Consider the following 21,500-nt stretch of genomic DNA (forward strand, 5'->3'; position numbering starts at 1 on the left):
CCCCCACCCCCCCCCCCCCACTTCCCTCACATCTGCAGATTGAGCTTCGTGGCAACGTCCAATGCCATGAAACAATTCATGAAGATAGCAATGCATAACTTACGAAACCTTTGCAGGCACCGAGGACTCCCACCTCGGTGGCACCGGCTTTTCAAAGACGGGAAAGTGAAGGCGCGTGAGTGCCGCACGTCAGGCAGAAGATCGTGACCGCCTGGTAGGATCCTGGCAAATTAGATATTAATGCATGCAAAACAGTATTTGACATATTTAAACAGCAATACCATCACTTCACGGCAGAGGTGCCGCCATGGAACGTCGCCGCCTCCGAGAAAATCTGAACCTGGCATTACAGCGTCAGGTTCCAAGGTGAGCGAATCAGCGCTGATTCTCGGGGCTCCCCTGCCAGAAAACCCACCTAGATAGACAGATAGATATTGCTTAGCCTGGGTTTCTAATCTGCTTTGTCGCCATGCCCAGGAGATCCGTGGCCTTGGTCTGGGATGGCGAGTGTATATATGGTGGTGCACAAGAAATCGCAGTTGCGTGGGACAGGCTGGACGGACTAAGGAGTCTTTTCCAGTCCATCATTGTTTGTATGTTTATAAATATAATCTTCCTTGTCCAGACAAAGAGCTGGGTTTACTGTTTCTCCTTTACTGTGATCAGCTGTTGTCTTTGTGTCAGGATATTGAGAACATGCAACGAGTTACCCGTAGTTGGGTTTTCGATTTTGCTTGGATGTTTACTTTTTGCCTCCCTCTCAAAAGCTGCCAAGAATGGCCGCCTCCATAAATGACCATAAAATGTTGTTCTGACCGTAACTTAAACAAGGCGAAGCTCACTTGTTGACTCAGCATTGCTAAAATCTTCCGAGGTTTCTCTTTTTTGCTCACTACTCCTTCTCAGTGAAAATAATAATAAAAAAAACATTGCTGGCCATTTCCTTCCTTTCCTGTCACTTGGGAACGGAACTGCTTTAGGCACATGGTCAGGAAGTGGTGAGAGTGTAGTTAGCAGTGATCTTAAAGGAGAATGAAACCTCAGTAGGTGAACTTCTTCCTTTTGTTCCATTACTCAGTCCTTCTTCTTAAGGTTTTCTTTTTCATGGCTGGAGAACTCAGTCCCCTCTGACTCAGAAGGGTGTGGCTTCCAGTATCATTCCAGAGTCTTGAGCACAAAGTCCAGGCTGACACTCCCGCTGCAGTACTGAGGGAGCACTGCACTGTTGGAGGTGCCATCTTTTGGAACGAGACGTTAAACCAAGGCCATGTCTGCCCTCTCAGGTGGACATAAAAGACCCCGTGGCACTGTTTCCAAGTACAGGAGGGGAGTTCTCCCCGGTGTCCTGGTCAATATTTATCTGTCAGCCAACATCACTTAAAAACAGGCTATCTGGTCATTATCAATTGTTGTTTGTGGGAGCTTGCTGTGCGCAATTTGGTTGTCGCATTTCCTGCATTACAATAGTGACTACACTTCACAAAGTACTTCATGGGCTGTAAAGGTCTTCAGGAGGTCCTGAGGTTGCGAAAGGCGCGACATAAATGCAAGTCTTTCTTTTTCTGCAGCCAAATTCCTGATTCTTTTAACATAGTGTTCCGTGCTGTCCCCTCTCAGCCACTTGAGATGTCACGAGAGCTTTTCTCCCCAGTACCAATCAGCTGGGTCAACTGAGTCGGGTCAATCAAGGTTAAGGCTTCAGTGATGGCTGCACCGATTAAGCCAGTGTAGCTGTGCTCTGAGGCTCAATCCCCACCCACTCAATGAGCCAATCTGATCCATAGCAGGTTAACCAAACAGAAATACCACCATCAGTCTCAGGCAGCCATATGTTTGCACAGACCCGGCTCTTGACATCTATCCAGTGATCCTTACTTGTGTGGGCATTGGGTGAGGACAGGGTCAGCTCAGGTTGGATGTTCCTCGTGGTTGAATAACTTGCCAACCTTCAGCATCTTAAATTGGCACATATTGACCAGGCGCTTGGGCGAGAATGACCAGCACCTTTGTAACTGTGGTCTCCCAGGAGAGAAGTGGAATGACAGAGAGAAGTTGGCAAGAAGCAAAGGAATTGTATGGTTAAAGGAGGCTTTAACATTTTCTTCATCAAGCCTGTGACAGCTGTGCTCATTTGGTGAAATGCTTCACACGTAAGGGTGGGCTTTGAACAGGGAATGTACTTAGAAGTCTTTGACTGTATCATTGATTACTAGTAATGAAAAGATGCCCTGCAAGTGAGGAGGTGAAAGGAAAGAGGGATCCTTGCACTAATGTGGCCACATGTGGTCTTAGATACAATGGCAGTGACATATTTGTTCACAGATCCCCCTCCACTGTGAAGTGGCTTAACTCCCAATTCATAACATCAGGCAACAGGTCCATACCAAGCAATGACATGAATATGAAGACTCAGTTACTGTGCGTGCTGGACCAATGTCTTCTAACATTTGATTTCAAAGCCAGGAAGGTCTACAGGTCACTGTCAGGTCTGTTAGCCCACCTCAGGCAGGTGGACAACAGGCACCACAATTGGCCTCGGTGGCCCTGGTTTAGGAAGGGAAAATTGGCCTCTTTTGGCAACTTTAAGTCTCCCGGGCGGATTCGTTTGGGCAACCTCAACCCAATTCCTGGTACACAGGGATCCACAGCACTCAGCTGCTTCTAATTTGGGAGTAAACCTGGCAATCTCACTCGGAGAGGCCACAAGAGTTTGGGAAGAGGAGAAGTCCCACTACCGCAATACAAAGATAACCTTCTGTAATTGCCGCTCAACTAAAGCACATTGTGAGAGATGGTGTACCTATGGTGGAGTGGGTGCTTGATTCCAATACTGGCTTCCAAAATAGCTCTGCCCTCCAATGCAGAATTGTCCCCGGCAAACTCCCCCCCCCCCCCCCCACAAATACATAAACTACTTTGTAGATATCCTCCCATGTTGGCCTACTTCTTTAATCCAGGCATCCTCCAGAAAAGCCTGCAGCAGTGTCAATGGTCATTTATTCCTTCAGTGTCTGACCTGCCTCATGTCACAGAATGACTCCTGATTAGGATGAACAGGAAGAGAACAGAGTTGTAGCCATCTCCCTATCCCAGCTAAGGCTACTGATTTTGCTGTTTTCGTGACAACAATCGCGGAATGTGGTGTCCAAAACAATGGGAAAAGCCCCGACATCCCTTGTAGTAGCAGCCGAATTTGAGGAAATCACTGTAAACCGGGGGCATAGTCAGCATTGGTTTATGATGGCGGATTTTGCCTTCAGTGTTGAGGAAGGCTCTCCTTGCTATGGATACCCTCAGGTATGGGAAAGAGGCAGGTGGAAACCTTTGATAGCAGCAATAACTTTAACGGGATAGACCTTCCTGTGGGCATTGCATCACCTGGGATCAGAAAACAGAGGAAATATCAGGCAGGGAGGAGCACATTTCAATACAGGACCCCACTCAAATATTCATTCATTTTAATTAATGGCTGAGAAATGAATGCTCCATCCTGGCTGATTTCCCTGTATTCACTGTATCCATGATCTAGGTATTAGCTGTGGCCCAGCGAGGAGCACTCTTGCCTCTATATCAGGCTGATATGAATTTATCTGACTCTGGAGTGCTTAATCCATGTTAACACTCCCAGTGCAATACTGGAGGGGTGTGGCAGTGTCAGAGGTGCTGTTTTTCAGATGAGATGTTAAATGGAGCTCTAATCCCCCACTGAATCCCCCACTATCAACATCCTAGGGACTACCATTGACCAGAAACTGAATTGGAGTAGCCATATATAAATACCATGGCTACAAGAGCAGGTCAGAGGCTTGGAATCCTGAGGCGAGTAACCCACCTCCTGACTCCCCAAAGCCTGTCCACCATCTACAAGGCACAAGTCAGGAGTGTGATGGAATACCCTCCACTTGCCTGGATGGGTGCAGCTCCAACAACACTCAAGAAGCTCGACACCATCCAGGACAAAGCAGCCCACTTGATTGGCACAGCATCTACAAACATTCACTCCCTCCACCACCGACGCACAGTGGCAGCAGTGTGCACCATCTACAAGATGCACTGCAGCAATGCACCAAGGCTCCTTAGACAGCACCTTCCAAACCCGTGACCTCTACCACCTAGAAGGACAAGGGCAGAACATATATGGGAACACCACCACCTGCAAGTTCCCCTCCAAGTCACACACCATACTGACTTGGAACTATATCACCGTTCCTTCACTGTCGCTGGGTCAAAATCCTGGAACTCCCTTGCTAACAGCACTGTGGGTGTACCTACCCCACATGGACTGCAGCGGTTCAAGATGGCAGCTCACCACCACCCTCTCAAGGGCAATTAGGGGATGGGCAATAAATGCTGGCCTGGCCAGTGACGCCCACATCCCATGAATGAATAAAAAAAAAAAATCTTCCCTCTCTGATGGATGTATAGGATCCTAAAGCACTATTTTAAAGAAGAGCAGGGGAGTTCTCCCTGATGTACCCCCCCCCCCCCCAAATATTTAACCTTCGGCTAACGTCACTAAAACAGTCTGGTCGTTACCGCATTGCTGTTTGTAGGAGCTTGCTGCGTGCAAATTGGCTGCCGTGCTTCCTACATTACAGTTAGAAAGCACTTCATTGGTTGTGAAAGGCGCTATAGAAATGCAAGTTCTTTCTGTAGTCCAATATGCTTGAGGGACCTGTCCCTATTGTTCCAACAAACTGTTCACACCAATTGAGATTCTTCCTGAATGGGCATCTCAATGCAAGCCCGTAATAGTGTGGATTTTCCTGCTTGCCGTAGACTCCAGAGATTTTCAATTGAAAAAGCAGTACTGTGTTGCTTGTTTAAACAGAACTATCATTATATATTATTAGACTGTCAAGAATCCTTTAGAATTCAATTTAACAGCAAGCAATCTAGCCTACACAATAATTAGAAAAACAATATCCACAAAATATTACACTCGTACACATACTCGAAACCTCATTATTGCAAACAGGAGGAAAGACACGAAGAAAGAGCCAGAAAAATCACTCATGCAAAACCAATGACTTCATTCCTGACCCCATACACGCCCCGACCCCCAAACTTTGATGGTCTACATGACCACCAAATTCAGAAGCTCGGTGGCTGCCTTGATATATTCATAGCTAAATTTGCATTTCAAACTTGCACCTTGCCTACAGGAAGAGATTTCGAAAGCAGAGAAGTTTCTGTTAAATCTATATGGAACTTTAGTTAGACTACAATTAGAGTGTCGCGCACAGTTCTGGTCTCCATATTACAAAGTAGGATATAGAAACACTGGAGAAAGCGTCAAAAAGATTTACAAGGATGGTACCAGAACTGCGAGGGTACAACAATCAGGAAAGACTGAACAGTCCAGGGTTCTTTTCTCTAGAAAAGAGAAGACTGAGCGATGATCTGGTTGAGGTCTTGAGCACAAAATGTACTTCATTGCAGTAGAGTGAGTGCTGCACTGTCAGAGGTGCCAGCTTTCGGATGAAATGTTAAACCAAGGCCCCATCTGCCCTCTCAGGTGAATGTAAAAGACCCCATGGCAGCTTGGGAGTTCTCCCCAATATTCTGGGTCAGCAATTATCCCTCAACCAACATCACTAAAAAAGCAGATGAGCTGGTCATTTCTTTCATTGCTGCTTGTGGGATCTTGCTCTGTACAAATATGGCTGCCGCCCTCTTGACATTACAACAGTGACTACCCTTCAGAAAAGTACTTCATTGGTCGTAGGGTGCTTGAGAACATAGCGAGCTGGTGAAGGGTGCCAGGTAAATCTAAGTCTTTGTTTTGCATGAAGCACTTGAGAGATTTCTCAGAGATTTGATAATGTGCTGGAAAAATGCAAGTTTTTTTTCCCCCCGGACTCTTGGGAATGGATGACAGCTTGGATTGAAATGTGGTCTCCAACGAAGAGTTATCAAGCAGCTGACACCCTCCCATTAAAAGTGCCTGATATTTAATTGCCTGGTCCTGTAATGTCCATAAGTGTACATCAAAGAGGTTTTGAGACTGAGAAGTCCAGTGGAACTGGATTTTATTTAGACAGCGCTGCTCATAGGATCGGGGCCATTAAAGTACGCATCAAACTCTCCGAGGAGTTTTGAACTATACAGAGCTGGCTTGTCCCTTCAGCCTGGAAACCCCAGACACAAAAATCAATGGTTTCATTGTATTCTTCACTCTTTCCTCTGTCTTAACTACTGCAAAATGTTCCAAGTCATTTATTTCGCCTTGGGTCAGGGTACACTGTGCTCACTCTATTTAAACTATCTGGACTGCCATGGGTTTTTTTTGCCTTATGAATGATTCCTGGTAAATGAAGTCACTGCAGCCTCACAGCTACTGTGAAGTCCTCTGTTTAACGAGGATGTTGGGGTGAGTTTTACACAGGCAGGGTGTGTCTTTCCATTTAAAATGGAAGAAATAGGGATCATGACAATTCTGGGTAGTACACCAATTCTGGTTTTGACGACTGGGCAACTCTCAACCTCCATAAATTTGCCCAGGCATGCGCCATGGAGATGTCACTCCATAGTTGCCTCACAGCGACTAAAACAACACGGAAGGCAGCAGTTACGGGTTATAAGTCCAGATAAATTGGCGTAGAAACTGGGCGCCACGGGTTGCCTTTGTCGGTGGGAGAGGTCATTGCACCTCACTGGACAGCTACCGCCCGCCTCAAACCGGGCAGCCCCCGGTCAATAAGGTTCTGTCCCGCCACAGTCTGCCTGCTTCAATGGGTGCTTGGAGCTCAGGGTCATTGCCCGAAAGGTGGACTGATACACCGCACCAAACAACATGAAAAAAGGAAAGAAGGTACCAGCCCTTCGCTTTGCAAGCTGGAACGTCAGAACTATGTGTCCTGGCCTGTCGGAAGACCTTACACAAATCAACGATTCTCGGAAGACCGCCATCATTAACAACGAGCTCAGTAGATTCAATGTGGACATTGCAGCACTTCAAGAGACTCGCCTCCCCGCGAGTGGCTCTCTAGCAGAGCAAGACTACACCTTCTTCTGGCAGGGCAGGGATCCTGAAGAACCAAGACAGCATGGAGTGGGCTTCGCCATCAGAAACTCCTTGCTCAGCATGATAGAGCCTCCCTCAAATGGCTCGGAACGCATACTGTCCATCCGACTGCTCACCACCTCTGGTCCAGTACACCTACTCAGCATCTATGCTCCAACACTCTGCTCCGCACCTGAAGCTAAAGACCAGTTCTATGAACAACTCCATAACATCATTAGCAGCATCCCCAACACCGAACACCTATTCCTGCTGGGGGACTTTAATGCCAGGGTTGGGGCCGACCATGACTCATGGCCCTCCTGCCTTGGGCGCTATGGCGTTGGAAGGATGAATGAGAACGGGCAGAGACTGCTTGAGTTGTGTACCTATCATAACCTCTGCATCACCAACTCGTTCTTTCACACTAAACCCTGTCACCAGGTTTCATGGAGGCACCCAAGATCACGTCGTTGGCACCAGCTAGACCTCATTGTCACAAGGCGAGCCGCCTTAAACAGTGTTCAAATCACACGCAGCTTCCACAGTGCGGACTGCGACACCGACCACTCCCTGGTGTGCAGCAAGGTTAGACTCAGACCAAAGAAGTTGCATCATTCCAAGCAGAAGGGCCACCCGCGCATCAACACGAGCAGAATTTCTCACCCACAGCTGTTACAAAAATTTCTAAATTCACTTGTAACAGCCCTTCAAAACACTCCCACAGGGGATGCTGAGACCAAGTGGGCCCACATCAGAGACGCCATCTATGAGTCAGCTTTGACCACCTATGGCAAAAGTGCGAAGAGAAATGCAGACTGGTTTCAATCTCATAATGAAGAGCTGGAACCTGTCATAGCCGCTAAGCGCATTGCACTTTTGAACTACAAGAAAGCCCGCAGCACTTAAAGCAGCCAGAAGTACTGCACAAAGAACAGCTAGGCGTTGCGCAAACGACTACTGGCAACACCTATGCAGTCATATTCAGCTGGCCTCAGACACCGGAAACATCAGAGGAATGTATGATGGCATGAAGAGAGCTCTTGGGCCAACCATCAAGAAGATCACCCCCCTCAAATCTAAATCGGGGGACATAATCACTGACCAACGCAAACAGATGGACCGCTGGGTTGAGCACTACCTAGAACTGTACTCCAGGGAGAATGCTGTCACTGAGACTGCCCTCAATGCAGCCCAGCCTCTACCAGTCATGGATGAGCTGGACATACAGCCAACCAAATCGGAACTCAGTGATGCCATTGATTCCCTAGCCAGCGGAAAAGCCCCTGGGAAGGACAGCATTACCCCTGAAATAATCAAGAGTGCCAAGCCTGCTATACTCTCAGCACTACATGAACTGCTATGCCTGTGCTGGGACGAGGGAGCAGTACCCCAGGACATGCGCGATGCCAACATCATCACCCTCTATAAAAACAAAGGTGACCGCGGTGACTGCAACAACTACCGTGGAATCTCCCTGCTCAGCATAGTCGGGAAAGTCTTTGCTCGAGTCGCTCTGAACAGGCTCCAGAAGCTGGCTGAGCGCGTCTACCCTGAGGCACAGTGTGGCTTTCGTGCAGAGAGATCGACTATTGACATGCTGTTCTCCCTTCGTCAGATACAGGAGAAATGCCGTGAACAACAGATGCCCCTCTACATTGCTTTCATTGATCTCACCAAAGCCTTTGACCTCGTCAGCAGACGTGGTCTCTTCAGACTACTAGAAAAGATCGGATGTCCACCAAAGCTACTAAGTATCATCACCTCATTCCATGACAATATGAAAGGCACAATTCAACATGGTGGCTCCTCATCAGAGCCCTTTCCTATCCTGAGTGGTGTGAAACAGGGCTGTGTTCTCGCACCCACACTTTTTGGGATTTTCTTCTCCCTGCTGCTTACACATGCGTTCAAATCCTCTGAAGAAGGAATTTTCCTCCACACAAGATCAGGGGGAAGGTTGTTCAACCTTGCCCGTCTAAGAGCGAAGTCCAAAGTACGGAAAGTCCTCATCAGAGAACTCCTCTTTGCTGACGATGCTGCTTTAACATCTCACACTGAAGAATGCCTGCAGAGTCTCATCGACAGGTTTGCGTCTGCCTGCAATGAATTTGGCCTAACCATCAGCCTCAAGAAAACGAACATCATGGGGCAGGATGTCAGAAATGCTCCATCCATCAATATTGGCGACCACGCTCTGGAAGTGGTTCAAGAGTTCACCTACCTAGGCTCAACTATCACCAGTAACCTGTCTCTAGATGCAGAAATCAACAAGCGCATGGGTAAGGCTTCCACTGCTATGTCCAGACTGGCCAAGAGAGTGTGGGAAAATGGCGCACTGACACGGAACACAAAAGTCCGAGTGTATCAGGCCTGTGTCCTCAGTACCTTGCTCTACGGCAGCGAGGCCTGGACAACGTATGCCAGCCAAGAGCGACGTCTCAATTCATTCCATCTTCGCTGCCTTCGGAGAATACTTGGCATCAGGTGGCAGGACTATATCTCCAACACAGAAGTCCTTGAAGCGGCCAACATCCCCAGCTTATACACACTACTGAGTCAGCGGCGCTTGAGATGGCTTGGCCATGTGAGCCGCATGGAAGATGGCAGGATCCCCAAAGACACATTGTACAGCGAGCTCGCCACTGGTATCAGACCCACCGGCCGTCCATGTCTCCGTTATAAAGACGTCTGCAAACGCGACATGAAATCGTGTGACATTGATCACAAGTCGTGGGAGTCAGTTGCCAGCATTCGCCAGAGCTGGCGGGCAGCCATAAAGACAGGGCTAAATTGTGGCGAGTCGAAGAGACTTAGTAGTTGGCAGGAAAAAAGACAGAGGCGCAAGGGGAGAGCCAACTGTGCAACAGCCCCAACAAACAAATTTCTCTGCAGCACCTGTGGAAGAGTCTGTCACTCTAGAATTGGCCTTTATAGCCACTCCAGGCGCTGCTTCACAAACCACTGACCACCTCCAGGCGCGTATCCATTGTCTCTCGAGATAAGGAGGCCCAAAGAAAAAGAACACCTAAGTGTCCACTGGACCAGAGGAATAAGGCAAAACCTGGGAAATGTACCCAATAGTTAGACGGAAAGCGCGGCAACTAATGTCGTCAAGGGATGGCTTCCCCATGTGGAATTTATTGCCTGGAAAGAGGATGATGTTAACTCCAATTGTCCCACACATCTCTACAATTCACTGTAGGATTAGGAGCTGAAACCCTTGGCAACCTCCTACCCTCAGCTGTGAGGAGAGTTGAGTTCGGTATCAATTTTTGAGTTCTTTATTTTTTATTTTATTTTAGAGATACAGCACTGAAACAGGCCCTTCGGCCCACCGAGTCTGTGCTGACCATCAACCACCCATTTATACTAATCCTACACTAATTCCATATTCCTACCACATCCCCACCTGTCCCTATATTTCCCTATCACCAACCTATACTAGGGTCAATTTATAATGGCCAATTTACCTATCAACCTGCAAGTCTTTGGCATGTGGGAGGAAACCGGAGCACCCGGAGGAAACCCACGCAGACACAGGGAGAACTTGCAAACTCCACACAGGCAGTACCCAGAATTGAACCCGGGTCACTGGAGCTGTGAGGCTACGGTGCTAACCACTGCGCCACTGTGCCGCCCGTTCTTATGCTCCTGTTAACTGCCTTGGGATGCTTTATATTAAAGACACTATAATATGAAGAGAGACAATACAAGTGACATGGTACAATTTTAAAGGGGGTTGCAGGAACAGACACCTGAAGGTGTTTGTGCACCAATCTTTGATGGCGGTAAGACAGGTTAATAAAGAAGTTAATTAAGCATTTAGGATCCTGGGCTTTATAAAGGCATAGCATATAAAAATCCAGAAAAGTATGTTAAACTTATATAAAACACTAATTCGACACCAACTGGAGTATTGTGTCCAATTCTGGGCACCGCACTTTGGGAAGGCCAATGAAAGATTTGGAGAGGGTACAGAAGAGATTTGCTAGAGTGGTTCCAGGAATGAGGGTTTACAGTTATGTGGATAGACTGGAGAAGCTGGGGTTGTTCTCTTTAGAGCAGAGAAGGCTAAGAGGAGCTTTGATAGAGGTGTGAAAATCAGGAAGGGTTTCGATAGAGTAAATAAAGAGAAACTCTTTCCAATGGCTGACGGGTCGGTAACCAGAGGGCGCAGATTGAAGGTGGCGGGCAAAAAAACCAGAGGCAACATGAGGAAAACATTTGTATGCAACAAGTGATTGGAATTTGGAATGCACTACCTGATGGGGTGATAAATATGGATTTAATAGTAGCCTTCAAAAGGGAATTGGATAAATACTTGAAGGAGAAAAAGTTGCAGGGACATGGAGAGGTGGGACAAATTGGACTGCTCTTCGAAAGAGTCAGTGCAGACTCGATGGTCAAATGGCCTCCTTTTGTGCTGTAATATTCTGATTCCATGATATACATTCAAGTTGTTGTTGGATATACTGATAGCTAGTTGCCAATAATTCATGGCACCCTGGGGTGGCTCAGTTGATTAAGACTGAGCCGTACAGGATCCCAGGTTGTGTTGACTATGCTTCAGTAAGTACCCCTCTCACCTCCAACTGCAGCAGGTTCTAGGTTCAGTCCTACTCCAGAGACTTGAGCACAAAATCCAGGCTGACACTCTAATGCAGAACTGAGGGAGTGCTGTACTGTTGGAGGTGCCATCTTTCAGATGAGATAGAAAAAGGAACTCCTCTATGCCCATTCACATGGATGTAAAATATCCCATGGCACTGCTTTGAAGAGAATTCCTGGCCAAAATGCACCCCTTAACCAAGATGACTAAAACAGATGATCCGGTCATTTATCACATTGCTGTTTGTGGGAGCTTGCTGTGCACAAATTGGCTGCTGCGTTTCCTCCATAACAACAGTGGCCACATTTCATTCAGGACCGCCTGAGGTGGTGAAAGGCGCTATAAAAATGCAAGTTCTTTTTTTTTTCTAGAGACGCTATATTTGGTTTCAGAGCCCCTGGACCGGGAGGAGAAAACCAAGCAGGGTTCCTGCTCTTGGTCGTTGTCGAGTGAAACCCACCGCACACAGACGTTTGGTAAGGAGAGAATCACGATCAGCTCTGTGCCATCCGGCAATCAATGTCGGGGCGCACGGGGAAGGAACGGGTGCAGTATCATGAGTGACCAGTGCCCATGGCTTCTGTGCCCAGCAACACATCAGCACCTTTGGAGGGGGGGGGGAGGAATTCAGAGAAAGATGGAAACATAATAAGGCCCCGTCAGAGCCTCCATGGGAACTCATTTCTGGAGTTTTTTTTTTAAATATAATCAGGCCGCGGTCTAGCTTGCAAGATGTTACAGCAGCCGTCTGCAGACGCATCTGGGATTCCAAAGGGTTAAGTAGCTGTACTGAAGTCAGCTGGACACCCGAATGCTTCTCATTCCTGGCTGCTAATTGAATTAAGACTTTGGACAGCTCTCCGAAAGCAAACTTCGATGCCAAGGAGCTGGAGCGGTGGAGTGGTCGTGCTTGGGCCTCTCCTCTCAACCTCACACACCCACTCTCAATTCAGCCAGCAAATAAATCAGCGTGGTGCAGACAGGAAAGGAAGAACCTTTCCCAGCCTTCTTCCCGTTGGAGAGAGCTTGCAATCCGGGGAAGGAGGGCTGTGCTTTTCAGGATAGCTGGTACATAAAGGAACTTCCTTTCTTGCCTAGTTAGTCAACTTGCAAGCTCAGCAGGGCCCGATGATTGATTACACTGGAGAGGGGTGTTACTTGTAATTGTTTCTTTTGCCTTTGAACTTTAACCTGCTCATGTACAGAGTGCCTGGAACCTAACTTCTGCTGTGTAGCAGTGAGGTGGAGAGGGGGCGGGGGAGTTACAGAAACAAGGAAGGAAAGAAGAATCAGAGATTTCTTTTTTGTTTCTTGTTGCCACATAAATGCAACGCAACTGACTCGATCCCATTGGGCCTGTGTCCTGCCTTGTTCGTGTGGCTTTTGCTTTCGCGCTTTGAAAACTGTGCTGCACCAAAAACCGTCGTCCTGCGGCCAGCGCAGTGTTGCAGACTCCAAATCCCAAGCAGAAGGATGCCGCCAAGTTTGAGTGGAGTAGGTGAGGAGCCCAGTTCCCCAGCGAACAGGGAACACCCAAAGCTTGGATCTCAAACATCTAAAGATTGTGGTGGGTGAAAGGAAGGCTGAGCGAGGTGAAGAGTTCAGCAGCATCGAGACCAAACTCCCTCCAGCACAAAATTAAATAGGCCAAAATCTACCGTTACAATCATGTGGGAATAGAGGGACATGGGGGCAGGGTGGGAATATTGGGAGAAAGCGGATGTGGAGTATATGTACTAGCAGAGGCCAGTTGGGCCGAGCGCCCTGGTTCTGTGCCGTAGATTCAATATAATCATTCTGTATCAACTCCATGCCTATTAAAAGATAGTCCTAGGAGCACAGCATTATTACAAAGAGGTATGGGTTACAGAGACTGTCCCACAGCGATATAATTGGACTGCGGAGTCTGGAGACTTGACAACTCGTCCCCAGAGGATGGCGTCACCCAAATTTCCTCCCATGATCCTGCGGCTGCAAGTTCCCAATCTCAGCCACGCCACGGGGCTTCAAAACATGAGTCGCAATCCCAGGACACTGCACCACTCATCATTTCCTGGGTTTCAAAAATGTGGAACTCAGGAAAAACTTAACACTGAGCGACTTGAGGAGATATTAGGACAGGTGGCCAGTAGCTTGGTCAAAGCAACAGGTTTTAAAGGGTCTCTTAAAGGAGGAGAGAGAGGTGGGGAGGCAGAGAGAGGTTTAGGGAGGGAATTCCAGAGCTTAGGGCCTAGTCAGCTGAAGGCACAATAGTCAATAGTAGAGCGAAGGAAATGGGGGATGCGCAAGAGCCTGAATTGGTGAACACATTGATGTCGGAGATTTGTAGGGCTGGAGGAGGTTACAGAGATAGGGAAGGGCGAGGTCATAGAGGGATTTGACCTCCTTACTTCCCTCCGATTTCTCTTTCTCCAATTCTTCACTAACCCGTCCTCTCTCCTGTACTGTTCTACTTTGTGCTGTCCTGCACTGTGGGCTTTTACCCTTCATTAGAGTCTCCTTATTTTCAAAAAAGAGAGTCTTGTGACAGAGGCTTGATAACAGGCCACTGCTCTCTCCCCCTATCTATGCAGACACATAACTACACATCACCGAGCTGCTTAATGAGGAGGGACAACATCGAAGGCAAGTTAGAAATATTACTTACTTAGCTGCTCAACCAGCTGCTGTGCAGCACAGAGAGCTACAAAAGGGAGCTTCTAAATCATAAATAGGAAGGGAAAATAAGAGGAACGCAAAATGAGAAACATTGGGAACAGTATGCTTTTAGCAGAGAGAGTGCAGTGGGTTGAGGCTTGTAAATAAAGTGATGCTGGATAACTAATTAATTTTAAATGAATGCCCCCCTCGCGGACCGAGAACTGTCGAAATGAATGTCTTAACAAGGTGAACGAGTTTGCTAGTTCCCATAGGTTTTTAATCCCGAATGTTTGATTGATTATGGAATTGGGGAGTTCCTCTCTATTCTGAAGATTGGCCAAGAAGTCTGTGTTTTTCTTGGCTCCAGTGTGCTGAAGCATGATTACTTCAGAGACCGAGTTCGAGATCGTTACCCTTGACCTTTAGCAAAACACTGTATTCAGGAAAGACTCTTAATGGTATTCCCTTATGGAAGAGGCCTATAGGCAATACATAAACCAGTCTGTAGCAAGACACTAATTATAATGGCTAGCAATGAGAAATTTCAGACATCTACATCCATGTAGTAATTTAAATCCCCTCTCCAAACTCCAAACAGCGTCCTGCCATCTGATTGTCTGACCCACTAGGCCCTAGCCCTGGCCTAGCACTTTTTAAAGTGTTAACATCCACAAGAAGGGGGAATTTAGAGATAAAATTAATTCCTTTCCACTTATGAACAAGGGCAGGGATTACTTGGAATTGCAGCACAGAAAACAGGCCATTCAGTCCAACTGGTCCGTGCTGGTGTCTATGTTCCAACACGAGCCTCCTCCCACCCTTCTTCATCTCACCCTTTAGATGGTGCTGCTCGGAAAGAAATTCAGACGGCCATTAGTCAAACTCTGGGAGTTTAGCAAAGTCCTGCAGTGCAGCCACTGTAGGAGTGACCTCCAGTAGGTGAAGTTTAATGCTCAGCAGTTACGACATGTGCTGTGGAAAGGCGGTGGCCATTTTTGTTTGGAGTTTCTAAAGTGGGTTCTATCTTCTAAACACTGGCATCAGTGATTCGCCCACAACCCGTCCATCAAAGAAAAATAAACCTTTTTTTTTTTTAAGTCTACCTCATGGTCTGTGATTTATTTTGTTGAATTTAAACACAAGTCGATTATGCTGGGTTGTCTTTCCTCACCAATCATGGTGTGACCTCCGACTTTGGCAGTCTGTAACTTTGGTGGCTCTCCCATTGTAATGAGTGGCACCAATGATACCTCCATTCTTAACTCAGACTGCGCATCCCACCCACCTGCTCCATCACGGGGGTGGGGTTGGGGTTGGGGGTCTGGTGTAACACCCGTTTTAATTAATTAATGTAAGATAACTAGTCAAAAGGTTCTGTCTTTGACTCACCCAGGTTTTTAAAAAATAAAGGGACTTGCATTTACCAAGCGACTGACACGGGCTCAGGACATCTCAAAGCACTTTACAGCAGATGAAGTGCAGTCACTGTTGTAATGTAGGAAACACAGCAGCCAATTTGCGCACAGCAAGCTCCCACAAACAGCAATGTGGCAAAAGCCACACAACCTGTTTTTTGTGATGTTGGTTGCGGGATAAATATTGTCCAGGATACCAGGGAGAACATAAAGGAACATAGGAACAGGAGGAGGCCATTCAGCCCCTCGAGCCTGTTCTGCCATTCAATGAGATCCTGGTTGATCTGCAGCCTAACTCCATCTACCCGCCTTTGCCCCAAACCCCTTAATACTTTTGGTTAACAGAAATCTATCAACCTTAGTTTTAAGTTAGCAATTGATCTAGCATCAATTGCCCTTTGCAACTTACCAGTTCTTTTTCAAAATAGTGTCATGGGACCTTTTATGTCCACCTGAGAGGCCAGAGGCACCCTCGGTTCCATGCTTCATTCAAAAGACAGCACCTCCGGCACTGCAGCACTCCCCCAGTACTGCACTGGGAGTGTCAGCCTGGAATTTGTAAGTTGCTGGAGTGGAATCTGAACCCATAACCTTCTGTCTCAGAGGCGAGAGAGCGACCCACTGAGCCACCTACAGTTGAACGAAAGGCGAATCAGATAAGTTGCTGAGGCCGACAGCCCAGGAGGCTCACAGCCTGCGCTGAGTCAGCTGGTTTCATACAGGCAGTATTCCAACGGCCTTTAGGGCCAATAATCAGCGAGGACTTCTTCTGGAGGTGTGTGTGCATGTGAGTTGAAGATAGATGGTCAGGTAATGTAATATGCCTTTAAGAGAAATCAGCCAATAAAGTCCAACGGTTCACTAAACCAAGGGAACAGAAAGGTCTCACTTTTTGCACTGAGTTAACTGGTCCCAGATAATTACCAACGATGGCTTCAATGTGCCTGTCCTAGAGAGGGGTACAGGTCAGACCTAGCCCCTGATCCTTCCCCCATCCCTCATTAGAGGTTATGCTACAGCTATGAAAAGCCTTAGTTAAACCACACCTGGAGTATTATGCTCAGCTCTGGGCACCACACCTTCGGAACGATATATTGGCCTTGGAGGGAGTGCAGCGTAGATTTACCAGAAATGACACCTGGGCTCCAAGGGTTAAATTACAAGGAGAGATTACAGAAACTAGGGTTGTATTACCAGGAATTTAGAAGGTTAAGGGGTGATTTGATTAAAGTTTTCAAGATATTAAAGGGAACAGAAAGTGTAGACAAAGAAACTATTTCCACTGAATAAAGGAGTCTAGGACTAGAGGGTATAGTCTAAAAATTAGAGCCAGACCTTTCAGGAGTGAAATTAGGAAACACTTCTACACACAGAGGTGGTAGAAATTTGGAACTTTCTTCCACAAATGGCAATTGATGCCAGATCAATTTTTAATTTTAAAGCTGGGATTGATAAATTTTTGTGAATCAAAGGTAGGGTATATGGTAGGGGCAGAGGTGGGTATATGGAGTTAGGTCGCCATGATTCAATTGAATGGTGGAACAGTTTCGAGGGGCTGAATGGCCTCTTCCTATGTTCCCAAGGGTAACTGTAAGCAGGCACACACGTGTTTGTGTGTGAACATGCATGTCTATGTGTAGTTACAAAGTGAAGAGGACAGGTTGCCATTGAACAGCCTGTCCACATACGCAGTGGAAGCAAAGTAGAGGGAAGGGGATGCGTGCGTGTGTGTGTGCGTGTGCATGTGTGGTGGAGGGGAGGGGGGTGAAATGTCCGAGTCAATGCACAACTGTAAATAAATGCAACAGGAGCTTATGGCTTGCTCTTGTTTTAGAAGGTGTTGCCTAGCAAACTGAAGCCAGCCAAAAAAAAGGAAATGTATTTGAAAGGTCTCATTCATCCAGTTCTTTTTAAAGAAATCGCGCTTCCTTCCTTTACATATAAACATGTCGCTAGTTTGAAATTTGTCCTGAACTTTTAGAGTCTGAATACTCTGCATCTGATTCCACCCCCCAACTGCACCACCACCCCATCCCCACAAACACCTTCACCCTTAACCTGAACTATCCGGGATTTTGCAAATCTGAACTTCACTGCCCCTTGGTATCACTGCAGTTGTGATAATTACCCCCCACTAGCTGGCTCCAAAATCCAGGATGAGAGGGTTCTGCTCCTGCAAAAGGGATGTGCTGGGCAAGACAGACCTCTATCTCTCTCCCCGTCCCGCGTGGAACTCCCCATGAGAATTTGAAGAGGTTGGTCAGAGCCGAGATACAAAATCTATACTATCCAGCACTGCAATCTTGATTGTAAATGGAACCGTAGGAGTTTTCAGCACACAAGGGGCCATTCAGCCAGTCGTGTCTGAGCCAATTCTCTTCCACAGCAATCCAAAACTAATTCCTCTCCACCATTCTCTTCCCATAGACCCGTTTCCTCCTCTGCTTCAAATATTTATCCACTGGTCCCTTGAATGATGCATTGGACTCTCCCTCCACCACTACCTGTGGTAAAACACCATAGGTTCCTTGTTACTGAAGATGAGCATCTTTTGAGTCACTGTTAAAAGCAAGTCTAATGTGAAGTAGAGTTGAGGGAGCTTTATTCTGCACACAATCCTACTGTATCTCACCTAGGAGCATTGGAACATAGGAACTGGAGTAGGCCATTCAGCCCCTCAGGCCTGTTCCATCATTCAATCAGATCAGGGCTGATATGTATCTCAACTCCATCTACCTGCCTTGGTTCAATATCTATTAATACCCTTCCCTAGCAAAAATCTATCAATCTCAGTTTTGAAATTTTCAATTGACCCCCAACCTCAATAGCTTTTTGGGCAAGAGAGTTCCAGATTTCCACTCCCCTTTGTGTAAAGAAATGCTTCCTGACATCACCCCCAAATAACCTAGCTCTAACTTTAAGGTTATGACTCCTTGTTCTAGACTCTCCCACCAAAAGAAATGCTTTAATCAAACTGAACACCTCGATTAGATTATCTCTTAATCTAAACTCGAGGGAATACAAACATAGTCTATGCAACCTGGCCTCATAATTATTAATAATCTGTTCTCTGAGTTGACAGGACAATTGAGAGGACAATAAGTGGCTTCACTCTCACTGGTGAAAAAAAAATAACCAGGATTGCTGGCCAAGAGTTAACACCTTCAGGAGAGGAGGGGAGAAAAAATGTTTTTGGGGTGGGGGATGGAAATTTCTTCAAAAACAAAATCTGCTGACTCTACCAACAAAAAAACGAATGAATTGACCCATGGCCTAATCTTGCCCCTGACCCCGGCACATCTACGACCTTGTTCCTGGAAGCACCAATATTTGACTCCTTTGTCACCCGATCGGCATTGGTATTGCCAATTAGGACAGATCACTCTTAATCATTCCCCAACCCTTGATAGAACATAGAACATAGAACAGTACAGCACAGTACAGGCCCTTCGGCCCACGATGTTGTGCCGAACCTTTAACCTACTCTAAGATCAAACTAACTACCTACCCTTCATTCTACTATCATCCATGTACCTATCCAAGAGTCGCTTAAATGTCTCAAATGTATCTGCTTCTACTACCACCGCTGGCACCGCATTCCACGCACCCACCACTCTGTGTAAAGAACCTACCTCTGACATCTCCCCGAAACCTTCCTCCAATCACCTTAAAATTATGCCCCCTGGTGATAGCCCTTTCCACCCTGGGAAAAAGTCTCTGGCTATCCACTCTATCTATGCCTCTCATCATCTTGTACCCCTCTATCAAGTCACCTCTCATCCTTCTTCGCTTCAATGAGAATAGCCCTAACTCCCTCAATCTTTCTTCGTAAGACATGCCCTCCAGTCCAGGCAGCATCCTGGTAAATCTCCTCTGCACCCTCTCTAAAATTTCCACATCCTTCCTATAATGAGGCGACCAGAACTGAACACGATATTCCAAGTGTGGTCGAACCAGGGCCTTATAGAGCTGCAGCATAACCTCGCGGCTCTTAAACGCAATCCCCCTGTTAATGAAAGCCAACACACCATACGCCTTCTTAACAACCCTATCAACTTGGGTGGCAACTTTGAGCGATCTATGGACATGGACCCCAAGTTGCTTTGATTTTCCATCTTCCCAGTCGGCTGTTGACTCACGCCTATCTTACTCTCTGCTGCTGCTGGTGTTGGTGTCACTTGAGCACTTGGCTAAAAGGGATTGAGTGCTCTCAACGGACAAAGCACACCCCACTTAAGGAAGAAGGCCTCGGATCTAATCCAATCTGAGCCAGTTTAAAGTATTTCCTCTTCCAACTTGCTTCCCAAAAAAAGAACCCATTGTGTGTTCTCCGGCGTCAGTCCCAGCACCTGCCCACACACCAGCCATTGGTAGTTTTACAACAAGGTTCTTCTTCATGAACAAAGTCTGTCCCTCAGCCAAGATGACACACTCATTAAGATGTTTTCGTAGTAAATTCATGTACCATAATACCAGGATCGTAAATCACATGGCATTTCTTTGTTACTTTTATGGCTGTCAGTTTTGGTTTTTAGCAACATCCCAAGACTGGTAACTGTGATAGACTACAGATCAGTTGGGGGGCCAGCAATATTCAGCACAGTGGTTAGCACTGCAGCCTCACAGCTCCAGCGACCTGGGTTCAGTTCTGGGTACTGCCTGTGTGGAGTTTGCAAGTTCTCCCTGTGACCATGCAGGTTGATAGGTAAATTGGCCATTGTAAATTGCCCCTGGTATAGGTAGGTGGTAGGAGTATAGTAGGGAATATGGGATTAATGTAGGATTAGTATAAATGGGTGGTTGTTGGTGGGCTGAAGGGCCTGTTTCAGTGCTGTATCTCTTAAAAAAAATAAATACCCTACCTCCCTTAAGTATCTGTCAGGGAGAGCAAGAAAGCCTTTCATTTATATAGTGCCTTTCCCAACCATTCCCAAGGCACTCCATAGCCTATGAAGAGAAATGAGTTAGGCATTTAGCTCAGCTCCATTGGCGGCTGTACCTTCAGCTGCCAAGGCCCTAAAAGCTCTCCACCTTGCTCTTCTCCTTTAAGGTCCTCCTTAAATTCTCCCACTGACCAGGTTTTTGGTCACCTGTCTCAATATCTCTTTATGCAGTTAAATTATTGTCTGATAACATTCCTGTGAAATGCCAAAGGATGGTTTACTATGTTAGAGACACTATATAAATGAAAGTTGTTGAGGAAGATGCCAATCTCTCAAATACTTAATGCCCATCTCGTGACCAGCTGTTTTTGGGAAGGGCTGTCCAATGTCCTCCAAGACTTGGGCAGGTGATCAAAAGGTAAAAAAAAGGGCTGAAAGTAAATCGGACAGTCAGGCAGAGAAAAAGTAGTATCCATGACTCGAAACATATGCTGTCCCAAAGGCTTAGAGGGTTTACATCCAAGAAATTCAACCACCTGCATTGTGGCCGTGGGCTAGCGAGGCAGAAGGGGTCTGCTGGGTAAGGGAGCTCCACCGTCGTCCAATGGGCTCCTGCAACAGCTTGCTAACTCGTGACCCCTGGTGGACATGCACTTGGGAGGTCAAGATCAAAATGCTGCAATGATCTGGGAAAGCTGATTGACAGTCTGGCAGGACTCAATGAAAATGGCCATTTGGGCAAAAGATGCCCAGGGAATCAGACACCAGGAAGAACAATGTCTTTCTGAGAAAAAGTTTAGCAGAGAAAGGAATAAAGTGTCAAACTTGTAGTTTTTTTACTTACTAATCAGTCTCCTTTGGTTTTGCACATAGGGAGTCATGGTAGTCTTTCCTGTAAAATGGGGTTAGAGGGCGGGAGATAATTAGACCAAGGCAGGCAAATGTAA

The 21,500-nt window shown here is 46.8% G+C and overlaps 1 protein-coding gene across 8 annotated transcripts in view; it reads right to left on the reverse strand.

Moving 5' to 3' along the window:
- Nucleotides 1–21,500, reverse strand: part of nfixb (nuclear factor I/Xb) — a 342,103-nt gene that overhangs the window by 230,015 nt on the left and 90,588 nt on the right. For 6 of the 8 annotated variants that reach the window (XM_068021133.1, XM_068021132.1, XM_068021135.1 and 3 more), the window contains one exon: nucleotides 21,398–21,445. The exons of the other annotated variants lie outside the window; for them this stretch is intronic. In XM_068021133.1, coding sequence (XP_067877234.1) covers nucleotides 21,398–21,445 — 48 coding nt within the window. The remainder of the gene's footprint in view (nucleotides 1–21,397; nucleotides 21,446–21,500) is intronic. 8 annotated transcript variants of the gene reach the window in all.

The sequence above is a fragment of the Heterodontus francisci genome, chromosome 43 (assembly GCF_036365525.1).
Source record: "Heterodontus francisci isolate sHetFra1 chromosome 43, sHetFra1.hap1, whole genome shotgun sequence".
NCBI lineage: Eukaryota > Metazoa > Chordata > Chondrichthyes > Heterodontiformes > Heterodontidae > Heterodontus > Heterodontus francisci.